Consider the following 16,125-nt stretch of genomic DNA (forward strand, 5'->3'; position numbering starts at 1 on the left):
TGTAGGACAGAGTCGTGAATTATCATTTCTAATTATATAACAGTTTTATATTCATGACATTTCACATTTCAGCTGCTCCACATGACCCCTTTAAAACAGTTGTTTATGCTGTCTAAAAATGCCAAAAACACCTTTATCTTTCATCACTTTGTCATCTTTATTGTATTCATATTTTTTACCGACATATACAGTTGGACAGTAAAATCAGTGACATCATTAAACAGTGAACCAAAATACCAAGGTGTTTTGATCATAGAAGCAGAACTGATTGAAAAGAAAAACTCCACTTCTATGTTTTCAATACTAAAACAGGACAGAGATGCTTTTGGAGTCTACGTAATTATAGACCTCGCTGCAAAATCCAGAATCACTTTTGGACGGGACCAGTGCTAAATAGCATGGGGGGGGGGGGGGGGGGCAAATGTATGGATGAAAGAGACAAGAGTTTAAATCATGGCTCCAAAATGCTGCCGTTGCTTTCACAGTTTAAACCAGAGGATGTCACTGGCACCTCTCTGATATGGGGACCATTTTGGCTGTTTAGGTTAGGGCACAATTTCCAGTTGAAGAGTAATGGTGCTTTCCATTTGACCTGAAAGTTGGAAGATGGTGCCAGGAACGGCATCACAGCTGTACTGAACATACATTGGAACAACAAGTCATATACCCAGCTAGATGTTTTTTCTCTTGACAGGTAAGATATTTATAATTTGTAGGAATACAATGGAAAAAGAGATCACGGTCTTACATTTTGTATTTTAAGATTTTCTAAGGTTTGTCTGATTTCCTGTGAAAAATCCACCTGGGTCTATTTCAGTCAATATTCTTTTTTTCTGGCAATCCAGAAATTCCAACTTTGGATTTCAAATGGAAAGCAACATAAGTCAACCAAAGACCTGAGTGAGAAACTCTTACTTATTCTTTCAAAGCCAAACCTGAGTTAGCCCATCTTTAACTCTGCAAAAGCCCTGAGATTTGTCCTGTATTTCAGGCCATTTATCACATATAAAGGGGAATGTGTCTTCAGTCTATGTGTATTTTCTAACACTGCATGCTGCTTTATTTAAATGAATGTTGATTTAGTTTTCCTGGCTAAATACAGATCCAAAGTGTTCAATATTCAGTAAATAAAAATGAACTAATCAATTGATTAATTTCTTTAAAATATACTAATTAAATAATATGTTAGATTTAATAAATTAATAGAACTTCTTATACCTTTTCACAAAAAACTTCATCTATTGAATAAAATAATGTTTCTTCCCATAATGCCCTTCTTCAGAAGTCTGTTTTAAAAGATATTTTTCCAGTGACACTTTCATTTCATATACTGCCATCAAATGGAAGATATAAGCTTGTAATTACAACAAGTGTGTACAACTCATGAACATAGAGCTTTTTATCTCATGAACAATTTGTTATTAGCCAGTTAGCTGCTACTAGCTACAGTTATGTCAAAGTAATCCCTAAAATCTGTGATTTTCTAGCTTAGCAACAAGGATGAAAAAATGCTCCTGCTTCACAGGATTCCTGGGTAGATATGACTGTGAGTTGTGTTTTATTGCTCAGCAGGAATGTGGAGAGACTGTATTAACAACAAGTCAGTGTTGGCTTGTGAAATGCATAGCATATTGACTGTGCTTTAGAATATGCTCTTCATAAGTGCACAAAATAAAAATAAAAAATAAAAAAGAGATGTTGTTCTCTGTGACAATCTGGCCCAAAACACCTGACTAATAATGCTAATACTAGTCCTCACTTTGATGTTGAAGATGATTTTAATGCTAAGCTCAAACATCAACCTAGCTGCTATGCGCACTAGCTAGGTAGCGATGGGAAATTGTTAAGAAAAAGGCTTAAAAGCAACAGAAGTATTGGACCTGTGCTTATGTACTGTTTATTCACAACCTTATTTTGGCTGATTTACAATGACTTTGTATTTTGATATATTGTACTAATACTAAGTATGTGCCTGATTTTGGTTGCAGCTGTTGAATTTGTTAGCTTAGGAGATGTGGAGATTAAGTTAAAAGGTTGAAAAGGTATGCACGTCCTGCTGCCTTCTAATAGAACTCATGAGCTTGTAAGTGCAGCATGGCAAGTTGGACTTATGGCTCATGAGTTTTCAATGCCTTAACCTAACCACTTAGGTTTTAATGCCAGAACCTCACAACTTATTTTTTTAAATTCCTGAATCTAAGAACTTAGTTTTAATGCCTAAACCTAACCACTTAGTTTTAATTCCTGAACCTAACCACTTAGTTTTTAATGCCTAAACCTAACAAAATAACAATTTAAAGCAGAATAAAGTGGCAACTAATAACAACTAAAGTAATTGTAGAAAGTATGTGGTTTAAAGGAGCCGTCATACAGAAACACCAAAGAGTTTCAGGAGTTGCCGTTTACACAATCAAATCTTAGCAGGAGGCTTTAGGGTGAAAATATGCAGGAGAAATTGCTATCTTTGCTTTACAGCACATTGAGAATAGCAAATGAGGCTCCTTATTGTGTGTTATGAAAACTACATGATTTTGTGGAAAGAAGCATACAGGTCAGTTGACAGGGCAAACTCAGCAGCACACATAAACGCTCACTTGCACAGCTGCAGCAAACATTACGAAATCTTTGCTAACACGTTTGTATATTGTCTCACCTGCAGATTTTAGAGGTTTTACTCAGAAGCTGGGTGGAAAATGCTGCAACTCTGCAACATCTCTAGAACATTTCAGGACTCCGATAAAATGTGTGAAAGCAGATTCAGATATCAACTCTTGGCTTTTATGTAAGTACCACAAAATCCCTTTTTTCACCTGTTGAAGCTGATAATCACTCCTTTTGTGACAAATTCACAAAATGGTGTGACACTATTCCAATGTGCAGTTATCTTTGTGTAGGTATATGGAAAAAAAATTTTTTTGGTCATAGAACATGAATTATTAGAATAAATTTAGTGACCGTTCAATTAATTTTGTGAGACTGTATTAGTTGACATGGACTTGTAAGTAGGCTGCAATAAACTTACTCCATTGGAAGGCACAATTGAAATGTAACATGATATGAAAATCAGCACGAGTTCAATGAGTGTACCTGTTCAATGAAATAACAGGCATTTGAAACTATTTTTTAATCAAACAAACTTTTTGTCTTTCATTAAAAGACTGATGAAACTGTGCCATAATGAATTGAGTTTTAACAATGTCCTAAATTATTTCACAAATGATCAATTCAGTCTTATTTTTCACACAATTTTTAACACAATTCTGTACTAATGTTTTGTTTTGTAATATTGAACACTTGTGGGTCCACAGACATCTTCCTGGTTCACTCTTTAAAACAAATTATGCAGAGTTTTAACCTTACCTGGTCTTTTCAAGTGAAATAAATGTTAAGAGTCAAAGATGTGAAGGCACTCCTAGACACAGGCCCCAGATCAGTTTTCTATTTAGAATGAAGTAAACATCAGGGTGAGCTGATCTCAGACTTGCCACTAGGGGGCAGCTTAAGTATTTTGTTGCTGTTGATGGACAGTCAGTACCATTTCAACCACTTTTAACTATCTGGTGATCTCACTGGTCAGGCCATATTCCTAACGCTCCAAAAGTTGTAAAAGCCTGGAGAACAAAACAAACCAGAACATTAAAAAAAACAAACTCCAAAAAACCAGCTGGAAAACGGAGACACTTGACATACACTTACACGGCACCAAGACTAGTGGCACTATGAGATGGCAGACGCAATTATTATACACATGTCAAAAAAATAAATCAAGATCTTTGCCAAATGCCTGATTGGCATCGGCTCAATAATTATCATCATCATCGTCGTCGTCAAATAATGAATCAAAAATTCTCCTTTTAGTCCACCGGTCTGAAAATGGCTCTTCCTCTGAGACCAAATCCTCCTTTTTTGGCAGAGGGGGCAGCTGGAGGAAGAGGGGAAGAGGGGGCGGGAGCAGGGGAGACAGGGGTGGCGAGGGCAGGTGATTGCACCGCAGGCTGGCGAGACAGGAGCTCCTTGAACACCGAGTTCATCTGACGACTGATCATCTCCTGAGAGATAAAGAGACGCAAAGACAAACAGCCAAACAGGGAGCAGAGATGTGAAAATGTAGCGTCTTTCTCTGTTTCTATAAAGTCAGACTTTGATATGTGTACAATGAGCTACAGGGATGCTGCATTCAAGTTCATCCTGGACATTGTTGTCACACTTTGCGTCCTCAGGAAATGATAGTAAATCACTTTCTCACTGCATTCATTCATTGTTTAAGGCTAGGAGGTTTTGAGTTAAGGTCCTCCAGAGATATTTCACCTGACCAGAATTGCTGCCTACACTATCTCCAACAGGAGGTAGTGACAAAACCATATATTTTTTTTGTATTTCTTAAACAAAAAGATCTGATTTCAACTCTTTGTCAAATTCACTGTCACTGTCTTTAATTTTCTAGAATAATGATCTCGACATATCAAAATAAATCTGAATTTTGAATATCAAAATATAAAATGTGCACAATCATGGTTTGAGATTGTAATTTATCTAAGAGCAAAGTAGTTAGCAACACATTTAAAAAGGAGGAAGAAGAGAGATTTCTGTAGAGACTATGCTGTCTTTAGCTTTAGCTGCTGTCTTCTGAGGCACAACTGTATGCTTAGGAATAAAATTAATCCTATAAAGAGACTGATAATTATTCATTCAACATCTCATCTTTAGCTGAGACAGAAGCACTGCAGAATGCAGCATCAGTGTCAGCAAATTCACAAGAACAAACTGTTGTCTGATAAACCAGCATTAACATGAGCTGCTGATTGTGCACAAGTCAGACGTGCTGCCAATGTTGACTTCAAAGTTTCCTAATCAGACGCAACGGTTACTTCACAAGCTGATTTTATCTGAACACCATGTATGGCACTTGTTCAAGAAAGAAACACACTGTGATTACTTATTCAAATGAGTTATTCAGAAAAAGAGGCTTTTTAGAGCGCAGCTCTGACGTATTACTGTCGCAGTTTGCTTCTTTATATTAGAACATGCAATTGGTTTTAACAGAGAACAGGTATAAGAATAAATAACCTCTCTCAATTTTAATTAAATATATTCTTGAATAGGATTAACTACTAACCTTATCAATTGGTGGTCTTTCTGCCTGACCAAATGGAGGTCTGTCTGGGAGTCTGCAGCCGCCCTGTCTCACAGTGTCCAAAGTGTGTCTTCGTTCTTGAGACCTGTAAGACAGATAAAAGGTGACCAGGGGATAACAAAACATAAACATTGATATTTTGAGAGAGCCACTTAATTTCTAACACTGCCATCCTCACAATGTTTGACTATGATGACGATATGTGATAATTTCACACATCAGACACAAACCACAAATTCACATTTTTTAGGTGCACTTATGACTTTTAAGTCAAATATTTACTCTCTTTGTAGTTGTATTCACATATAGTCATGTGACCCATTTGTTATATAAAACTATTAACTGTAGCAGCTTTATCCTCTTCCGCTCTTCCATACCTGGGGTTCCTCGTTTACTAGTTTCTACATAAGACAAAGTGAGCCATAAAATAAAGCTAATAGTAGCTATTAAAGTTCAGGGAAATTTAAGAGATTCCCCATAAGTCTAAATTTCTATAGGGCTACAAAATGGACCCATGTTGAGTTTACACCTAATGTAAAATCTGATCTTTACCTCAGATGATCTGATTAATCTGAGAAACAGATATGACAACTTTGACATTTTATCAGAAGCAGTTAAGTAATTAAACCACTAACTGAATATCTGAGGTATTTAACTTGAAAAACTTCAAGGTCAGTCATGACTTTTCAAGTAACTACTATTATTAGCTTGTAAGCTAATAGCTAACTAGCTGCTACTAGCATAACATCTCTAATGCTCTTTGATCTGGTAAATGAATTTACTGCTGTTGGTCAGCGTTTAAAACAAAAGAGGTTTTGTGCCCCTGGCTTCAGCCTAATAAATGTTCTATGAATCATGATTTTATAGATATTGAGTTCAAAAGGTTATGATAAAAGTTTTTAAAAACTAACAAAATACATAAACACACTTCTGTATCATACTGTGTTGGTTTTGTGCAGCATAATAGTAGATCAGGACAACACTGTCACCATGTCATCAAACTGGAAATTGCAACAGTGACATAATTAAATTAAAAAATCATACTTTTTTGTCTTAATATCTGTTACGTCTGCTGATCTCTGTCTTATGCAGTGATCTGTGTGGTATTCAGGCTGCAAATTCGACTACAGTTTCCTAACAATGAATGAATGTCTGTTGATGATTAGTTTAATTGCAATTGACTTGATCTGGTTTTGGTGCTGATATCAAGCAGTCAAGCTGGAGAAAGCAACCATCTCTATTCTTGCTGTCTACTATTCAGCAATAAATTGCATCTATACTGGAAGGCTAAATTACCCAAGACAAAACAAGAAACTTCATAATTCCTCATCAGCTGTTTTCATCTGGAAGAGGCCACACTAATGTATATTATTGTTTTCCACGTTTTGCCTATCCTAACTTCTCTTTGCCTCCTCATGGTTTTGCTTCTTTGGCAATGTTTATTCAAACCTATCATCTGTTCTTACATTCCTTATATAAACTATAATCCTTCGTTTCTCAAAGGTGTACACTGAAGATTCTCATAAAGCAACAAAATTCCACTAATTCTGCAACTTTTTTCTTCTTCACCACTGTCTGAACAGCATGCCAATTCTTGCAGGCAGACGACCAAATTGTGCTGATATAAATGTTTTTTGAAGGTAATAAAAGCACAACAAACTTAGCAAGGCAATTAGATACAAACTGAAACACATGTTTTAAGCTAACACTGCAATTTTATGTAAGATTTAGTTTGTACATAGTTACTTTTGCATAGTTTGACTGTGTGTAAGGCAAATTTGTAAACCGGTTTCTTTATTGGATGGAAACTTTAGCTGGAACAGGATCCAGTTTTAAACTTTCAGCTAGTAAAACACCCACTGTACTGATTTTTTTCCATTAGAGACTTTAGGATTATAGATAATAACTCTGAGAGATAAATGAGCTCTTTGGTACTCTTTGAGGTTCTTTTGTTTTTAGTCTATGTGAAATTAAATGAATCTAAAGTATCTCAAGACTGTAATCCTCTATAGATTCAGTATGCTCAGTGTGTGTTAGGCTTACACTGGAAGGTGTCTTGTGGCAGAGGAAGTTTGTGGCTTTCGACTTGGGCTCCCCTCACTTCCTCTCTGTCTCCCTGGCAACGAAGCACTATCACTGTTCACCCGCATCCTGTCAAGACATGCCAAAACTTTATGGCTTTGTTCTTTGTCTACTACTGCTTGTGAGGTTGTATGCATTTTGTGCTTGGGCACCATAATGCGGTTTGAGTGTGTGTCCAAACGTATTATATGTGTTATTTGGTGTGTGAGCATATTCCTGGGTGAATTTGAGTGAGTTGGGATAAATCTCTGTGTATACCGAGTTGTATTCTCCATATTTGAATCTTCAGTTGTCAGGTTTCCAGTGCTGCCTCCTCCTCCTCCTCCTCCTCCTCCTCCTCCTTCATCTCTTTTTCCTCGTTCTGACCTGAGGATGGAGAAGGAAGATATTTAAAGTGTATACTATATTTCACGAAAAAAAAGTCAAATCAAGACAGTTAAACTATGGAATAAAGGCCGAGCATCAAAAGTAGTGTGGAAAGACCAGAAGAAGAGTTAAAAAGTACTCATGGACTGAACAAAATTACTCAAAACGTCTTGCAATTCGATGGCTCCACAAAAATACCAGTTTTGTCAAACTTATGGTGTCCTAACAACACTGAGCCTGAATCAATGATGATTCAAATTGATGATTTATGTCAGGGATGTCCAAAGTTGTCCTCGAGGGCATATAGCTAAAACAAGTTAACTATCTTAGCTAGCTTAGCTTAGCTTAGCAAAACACAAACCACATTAGCTGGTTATTTTATAATAAATAAATATTTGATCAGCACATTAGCAAATAAATTAGCATAAAGCTAAACTAACTAGTTACTATATAGTCCAGCACATTTACACTTCACCTGCTCTGTTTTTATCAAAATCTATGCTAAACTAAGTGTATTCTAGTTTACGGTGAACATTTAATGGGCGAGTTTTTATTCAACATCACTAGAAAAAGCAAATAAATGCATTTTTTAAAATGTTTAATCATTCACTTAATGTAGTTATTCATCATTATCCTGGGACCTACCTGAAAAAATTCCACTCTTCCCTTTCCTTGATAAGTATTTCAGATTTTCTCACTGCCTTTAATTTGTACTTAACAAATTCTTTAAAATCAGTTAATCGTTGCACAAAAGAGCAACTGACATATGGAGAAAATCATTAGGTATCTTCAACTGTCTCTTAACCACAGTGTGGCAGAGTTTATGACAATACAAGAAATAAACACATCAGAATGAAAATATGCTCTTTTTACTGGGTTAACCTATTATACACATAAACAACAACCAACTAATTTTGCAATATAGATTTGTCCAACCTTTTACACTTGGATCCACTTTTTGTTGCATTGCTCTTTCAGCCACTTCACAGTTAATGAGCGTTCTGCAGGTTTATTCTGCTCATTCTTTCCACTCAGTTATTTGCTTGCAATTTTATATTTACGAGTCAACAGTGTGCCACATAAGAGTCTTAGTTGCCTTGTCTGCTGAACCCAGATTTTAAGCACTTGTACCACATAAAGACGAAGCCATTACCAGAAAGTCACAAATCCATCACTTCAACCTGATGACGATGTTAAAGCAATAATTGTTGTGTTCAGTGTCAGTTCTTTGCAAATACATTAAGTGACATTGTTAAGAAGAGAATAAACCGTAAGTGTTAAGGATAGAATTTAAGGTGTGTCATGCAACAAATGTAAGAGGGCCATGATCCACTTGAAGAACCTCTCCAATCATCAAGGATTATCTTAACAATGCTTGCCAGAGTGGTTCTGACATACATCGAAATGTCACTCACCCTTCCAGCACACTGATGTACTTGTGAGGAATGAGACCCTTAACCCCTCCCACTTCTCCTCGCCACCAATCACAGGAGGCCTTGCTGTGAAGAACGAGTGACTCTCCCTGCTTGAAGGAAAGCTCTGCGGGAGATCTGGCCACGTAGTCGAACATTGCCACCGCCTCCCACTCTGCACATACATTTTTAAACAAATTTCACCCAGAATTCTCATGATTCCTGCATAAATCATAACAAAAGTGGTTATCTAAAAGGGTTTGCGTTACATTCGTGTGAAAGAGGGTGTGAGATGCATAGCCTATGTCTGATGTTTGTGTGTGCACTGACCATCCTCGCTGGGCAGAGGCTCAGTCTCTCCATCTCCCTCCTCTGTTATTGGTTCACTGCACAAAGCAGAAAAATGAAAGTAGAGGGTCAAGCACGGTTCCTCTTCTGTTAGACACGCAAACTAGAACTGCAACACCACAGCCTCTCCTTATATAATCCACTGATACAGTATCACATTCAAGACCTAATCCTGCGGTGAGAGTTACAGTAAAGAAAACAGGGAGTAGCTGGTTTGTGGCACATTATGCTGTTTATAGGCTGGAGGCTTGAGTTCAATGTTATTAAAGAATGAATTTAGTAGCATTAAGCAGGTTTTACACACAGTTTTGCAGGCTGTACTGGAATGCCTTTGGCTGAGCACGAAATGCTGTTTTAGGATGATGAACCATGGAATAGAGCTTTGAGGAGGAAGCTGCTTTATATACAGTATTTAGAGCCATCTCAGACTGACTTGTGAAGTCTAACATGAAGAGAAAAACTCTAAAACAAGAAGGCTGTTGCCAATTATTCTTTAACTAAAAGTCATCTGAGGAGATCAACAGAAGCCGGTCATGGATTATGGGTTTTGTTGTGTTCTTTGGGTTTTTTCTTTTTTGCAGTTTTTGGACATCCATGTTCAGTGTTTTTAACTGTGCTCCCTTCTTATTTTCTTACATGTCGGTCATGACTCAGCATGTAGACTACCCTATTTAATTTGTTTCCTGTTAGATCCTCAGATCACATTTTTGTCATTGTTATACGCCTTGACTCATGCCTTGTGTCCGGCCATGCCTTTTCGATTGTTTTTGGACTAGGTTTTGGAGTGCAGCCCTCTTGGTTTGTTGTCTTGATTTCTCCATTAAAGCAGTTTTTTGCACTCCATCTGCCTCCCTTCCGCCATTTGGGTGCTCACCTTACAGCCACATACAAACGTGACACGGTCTATGGTAAACAAACTGTAACCACGTAAGGGGTGGTGTTATACATAGACAGATTTGATTGAACATTGAAGTTGGAATCATTCAATCAACCAAAAACATAGAAACCAGTTTTAGACTTGGCCCTGAAGCTGAAAAAATGGTGTATTCGGCATCAGAGTTGTGAAAAATATCATTTTTGTTTAAATAATTAGAGCAGATAGTGAAAGGTAAGCTGTGATTACACTGCATTCCTGTGAGAATACAAAGATCAACAAAAACAGTCCTTATCCTGACTTAATATTTACAGAATATTCAAAGATGGTCAGCATTAATGTGTAGTAGTTCTGTGGATGGCTGTGGTCTCTCATGGCTGGTTAGTAACGGTACAATTCTGGACTTTGGCTACAAAGTCCAGAATTGGAAACTAATGCCAAAGAAAGAAAAGGCTGTAAAATTTGGTGAGGATCTTTACTTAATTTTCTTTTACACGTCCTCTCTCAAGATGGTGGCCATAATTTCACAGGAAATCCAAAATTTCCGTTATCGACGACTAATCTCTTACCAGTACTCCTGCTCCAGAGTCATGTGCTTCTCGTAAACAGGGCCCGGCTGCTCTGATTGGCTGGGGAAGATGATGTCATGCTGGAGGATCATGGTTTTTACGAGGTCATTAACCTGTGGCTGCCTAGCAACAGCATCATCAGAGTCCATCCCCCTCAGGAGGCTCGGACCGAAGCAAACGGCCAGGTTGTAGGGCTGCATCATGTTCTCATCGCTGTACTGAGACACACTGGAAAAGAAAGGCATCACACGCACATGGTGAGTAGCTATTTTTGGTGTGAGTGTGTGGTTTTATAACCATGGCAGATATTAGAAATGAGAGAACATCCCACACTGGGTTTTGCTGGAGCTTACTGGTTGAGAAAAGCAAAGAGGTAACGCATCACGATGAGGAGAGGCCGTGGGAAAGTGGAAACAATCGCTTTAATCTGGGCAGCTTTCTCTGCGTCCTCCTCGATTTCTGAATACAACAGGAAATGCACAGGTCACCAAAAAATGCAGACTCCAGGACATGTTACAACAAAGTACTTTAACCACTGATGGCTGAGATGAGGAAAAAAAAATTCCCAACTCATATGTGCAAAATATGATTCAGTGTCTGTACTGACAAACAAAGTCGGGCCCATACAGCAAAAACAAGAAGACAGTACAAGAGATAGAAAATACACAGGAACTAAGGAAGTGAGATGAATCAGTACAGAGTGCAGCAGTTGCATCATGCTGCATCAAAGGTTCATTTTTTTCAAAAGAGATTTTCTCCAAAAAGCAACTCACTTTATGAGGCTACAAACCGTACCTGCACAGACCTACAGTTAAGCGCAAAAGTCTTGAGCTACCTGTCATTTCTTTTTATTGACAGGAAAACAGGCAATAGTTGCAGTGATTTGCCAAAACATGCACAAACATGAATACGCAGCTGAACCCTCTTAGACAAGCTTTCTGTCATTTCTTTAAGCAGTCTTCAGGAATAGTTCTCCAGGCTTCTTGAAGGACATCCCAAAGCTCTTCTTTGGGTGTCGGCTGCCTTTTGTTCCGTTCTCTGTCAGATGATCCCACACTGCTTCAATAATGTTGAGGTCTGGGCTCTGGGGAGGATTCATCCCTCCATAAGACCTGTTGCCACTGATTTTCAGTCCACTTCTTGTGTCATTTGGCATAGCTCAGCCTTTTCTCCCTGTTTCCCTTCCTTAAGAATGGCTTCTTGACAGCCACCCTTCCATGGAGACCATTTCTGATGAGGCTTGGGCCAACAGTAGATCGATCAGCTGAAGGTCCAGATGCATCTCTCAGGTCTTGTGTCAGGTCTTTGCTGGATTTTTTCCTCTTTCTTAAGGACATCACTTTCAGATACTGTTCATCTGCTGTAGATAGTTTTTTAGGCCTGACACTTCTTCTTCTGTCCTCCACTTGTCCAGTTTCCTCAAATGTTTTAAGGACACACTGCACACCATGCTGAGATATGCCAAGTTTTCAGCTAATAGCTCTTTGAAAATCACCTTGTTGTAACAAAAATAAACTTTTCTGTCTGTCAGACTGTGTTATCTTTGGCATTTTTCATAGATACGTAGATATTCTGCTTTATGTGAAGTCATGACTCAGCTTAAATGGGCTTGAAAGAGCATCTAAAAAACCAAAATGTTACACAAATAACCACACAAGTGAAAACGTACAACAACAAAAATACAAGTGAAACCAACTGATCTGAAAAGAGGAACACACACAAACACACAAACAGAAATGAAAGGCATCTTACGGACACACTCCAGCAGCTGAGAGTAGCTGTCGTAGGGGAAAAGGGGAGGCTCGAGGCCCCTGAAGTACAGCTTCAACACACCAGCCACAGAGTCCAGGTCACACTCGCTGTCAGACAGAGGATCGTCTCCTGCAGGGAATTTAGACAGACGTCTGGTATGAATGGATCAATGCAGGAAAACACCTGTAATTCCACTTATTGGTACAGTCGAAGATTTAGCTGCCCTGGAACTAAAGAGCTGCTCAAACAAGAACTCAGAGACTCAGAGTTTCTTTGTCGTTACAGCATTACTAGTTTTGTCAGAACACATAAAATTACTTTCTCATAAAATATCATTCGCTTGAGATTTTTCAGGTCATTCTAGTTTCCCCTTACAGTTAAAAGCTTCAGTTGGAAAGGGTACAATGAGCAATGAGAGGACTAGAATGTAACCTCCTCACTGACCTCATAATTCAACTCACAGGACTGTTCTTCACTAATAGTAATAAAACCAGGTGAAATGAAATATGAATTTGAGAGATTTAATTTGAAAATTCTGTCAGGCCTGGATGGCCATCTTTTGACTGAAACTCCACTTTGTTTGTACGATAATATGAACATTTACCTCTCTCAAATGCATCTCTAATGAGGTTAACCTCCCTCTGTGAACCAGGAACTCTGAAAATGCCCTCATGGTGGAGGCCTGAAACATAAAACATTATATTCACCACACATTCACAAACAGGTACTTCCACCGACTCACTCCCTTCATCTCGAGCTCTCCCTGTACGTCTTCCTGTTATATCATAAAAACTGACTCACCGTGGAGGTTTATGAAGCGGATGCAGCTTTCAACCACCACAGGAATCTGCTGCCCAGAGCTCTGGAGAAGAAAAAAATGGACAGAGTAAGTGTACAGAGTCAAATAAAGAGGACAAAGATGACGCCTTTAACAGTGATATATTTATTTATTTATATTGTGAAGAGACAGAAGGGGTTATAAGCCAATATTAATGCAAGTTTTATTTTTCAGTTATATATTGTAGTCAGTTGGTCATTACACCAACCAAAAAATAGAATAATGTGAAAATCTGATGAAGTGATACCTCATCTGTTAAAAGATAGGAATCAGCTGAAAAACATTGATACAATATCTGCTAAAAAAAAACCCAGGCTTTTGTTTGTTTTCTTGGCAAAAGTTAGATAAGAAGAAAACATTCAGCTCTTATACAAGTCTGTTATGATATGAAACTCCAGCCAGCAGCTGTTAGCTTAGCATAGCTTTGCACTCAGACAGGAAACATGGGGCAGCATGCCTTGTACTGCCTTCTGCTTGCTCAAATCAGACATTTAAAGAAACTTCTCTTTACTTTAGTACAGAACTAGAGCTGCTTTCTGTCTCTGCTTTTAGACTTTGTAAGATGTAAAGCAAAGACAGAAGTAACCAATTAAATGTAGTCCTGTTTTTTTTGTTTTTGTGCACTTGTGTTTTTTAGAAACAATACATAAAATTTTACTTCAGTATTTGCAATTCTTAGGGTATTTTACCTATGCTTCGATTTAAATAGCCTCTTTTACATTAAAACACTGGGGGAAAAAAGTCAGAAGCAGTAATTATGGTCATGGGGTGGAGATCTCGGTGAAGATAAGGTGGCAGTCAAGATGAAAAAAAGTGATTCAGGTATGTTTAACTGATGCTGAAGACGCTTGTTATATTTTATAAACTTTGTATAAAAAAAAAAGTGGAGATTAGTGTCATTTAAGAAATCTGAATTCAGCTTGATCGAATTCGGTAATTTAATTAACTTTAAACACCATTTTCCACATCGTCTGCAGAAATAGACTTTTTAAAAATCTTATTTTCAAGGTATTATTTCACCCGTATGACATCATCACAGAGGTGTGCAAGCAGGGACAGAAATCAGTGCTCCTCCCAGCTCATTTGGAAGAAATAAGCTCCTTAACAAAGACGACGGTTAACTCCAACAAACCACCAAGAGCAGAAGACGATTATGGATTCATGCCAGAAAACAAAGCGGGCTGATGTTCCGCGTGTCCTAAATGTAGCAAAGTCTCTATAGCACCCACACTGTGTCTAAAATGTCCCAAGATTTATTCTCCTGTAACAACACAGACAACATAATCGCATTCTAAGGATTCTTGCATCTAAGAATTCTTACGCATTTTGTATGAACATTCGGCTTCTTATTTACATGTATGTGAAGATATGCAACTCCTCATTTAGAAATATGCAGCCATTTGTACCTAAAAACAGAATCAGCATATAGTCACTTCTCAACTTATTTAATTACAAATTAACTGATATAATCTTGTAGTCTAAGCTAACACGAACGGCAGTTCCAGCCACTGCAGTCTAAGTTAGCTGCTTGTATGTTGTACAGCTCTGAACTAGGCAATTGTATTTTATGATTTGGTTATTTCTTTATAAAGTCTTTGTAAGAAAAGAAACCCGTCGATACTCAGTTAAGGACACATTTGCACAATTTGCTGGCACCAGAGATGTTTTTACAAATTTCTTTGTATGCTAATGTCAGCACAGACCCTCACGCACACCTTCTGATGATGACATTTACGTCATGTACCCACCAGACTCCCCCATGCTTGCAGATGTGCAGAGTGTAACACCCCTGCACATGTACTTTGAGTAAAACAGTTTAACATTATTGCTTACTTAATCACTACTCCTCAGATGCTAAACTAGCTGCTAGTAGTAGTAGTAGGACCTGATGCTAACATGCATCCTGGGTGATCCTATCATAAGTGAACACCTTTAACATAGGTGTGATTTCACAAAGTGCACATTAATCGGCCAGATTCAGAGATGTTCTGCTGCCATTAAATCCAGATTCTAGGGAAAAAAAAAGGATTTTCTGTTTCTGAAATTTACAGGATGTTTCATTTACAGAAAACCTTGTCCTTGCTTTTTGTGTTTATTTGCAGCGACAGTGAACAAAGCAGCTGTAAGCACAGTTCAACAGCTCCAGATCCACAATGATATCGAAAATTCCAATTCCAAAAAAAGTTGGGACACAGTTTGAAATGGACAAAAAACAGAATGCGCTGATTTACAAATCTCATGAACCAATATTTCCCTCACAACAGGACATTAAAAGATATCAAATGTTGAAAGAGAGCGGATAGACCATAAACAAATGGGAACTACTGAGACCAGTTGGAGGAACGTTGTCCCATTCTTGTCTGATATGGGATTCTAGCTGCTCAACAGTCCCGGTTCAGCTTCATCCATATCAGTCCAGGACCCGCACTTTTATACTATGAAGCCATGCTGCTGTCATAGATGCAATATGTGATTTAACATTGTCTTGCTGAAATATTCAAGACCTTCCCTGAAAAAGCCGCCATCTGCATTGGAGCATGCGTTGCTCTAAAATCTGTGTATACAATTTAGTATTGATGGTGACTCTCCAGATGTGCTAGCTGCAAATTCAGTAGGCACTAATGCACCCAGAATTGAACATTTTGATTCATCTGACCACAGAGCAGTTTTCCACTCTGCCTCAGTGCATTTTAAATGAGCTTGGTCCCAGAGAAGATAGCAGTGTTTCTGGATCATGTTCACATATGGCT

The 16,125-nt window shown here is 38.1% G+C and overlaps 1 protein-coding gene across 3 annotated transcripts in view; it reads right to left on the minus strand.

Moving 5' to 3' along the window:
- Positions 1–132: 132 nt before the first annotated feature.
- LOC140271183 (SLIT-ROBO Rho GTPase-activating protein 3-like) overlaps positions 133–16,125 on the minus strand; it is a 36,010-nt gene continuing 20,017 nt past the window's right edge. For 2 of the 3 annotated variants that reach the window (XM_072366296.1, XM_072366295.1), the window contains exons 14-24: positions 13,339–13,399; positions 13,142–13,219; positions 12,538–12,666; positions 11,139–11,244; positions 10,786–11,013; positions 9,325–9,380; positions 8,998–9,169; positions 7,475–7,582; positions 7,178–7,285; positions 5,117–5,219; positions 133–4,049 (exon numbers count right to left, since the gene is read on the minus strand). In XM_072366296.1, the coding sequence (XP_072222397.1) occupies positions 3,855–4,049; positions 5,117–5,219; positions 7,178–7,285; positions 7,475–7,582; positions 8,998–9,169; positions 9,325–9,380; positions 10,786–11,013; positions 11,139–11,244; positions 12,538–12,666; positions 13,142–13,219; positions 13,339–13,399 (1,344 nt within the window). In that variant the 3' untranslated portion in view covers positions 133–3,854. The remainder of the gene's footprint in view (positions 4,050–5,116; positions 5,220–7,177; positions 7,286–7,474; positions 7,583–8,997; positions 9,170–9,324; positions 9,381–10,785; positions 11,014–11,138; positions 11,245–12,537; positions 12,667–13,141; positions 13,220–13,338; positions 13,400–16,125) is intronic. The other variant, XM_072366297.1, reaches the window with a different exon arrangement.

The sequence above is a fragment of the Leuresthes tenuis genome, unplaced genomic scaffold, assembly GCF_036924035.1.
Source record: "Leuresthes tenuis unplaced genomic scaffold, fLeuTen1.0.hap1 SCAF_16, whole genome shotgun sequence".
NCBI classification, from domain to species: Eukaryota; Metazoa; Chordata; class Actinopteri; order Atheriniformes; family Atherinopsidae; genus Leuresthes; species Leuresthes tenuis.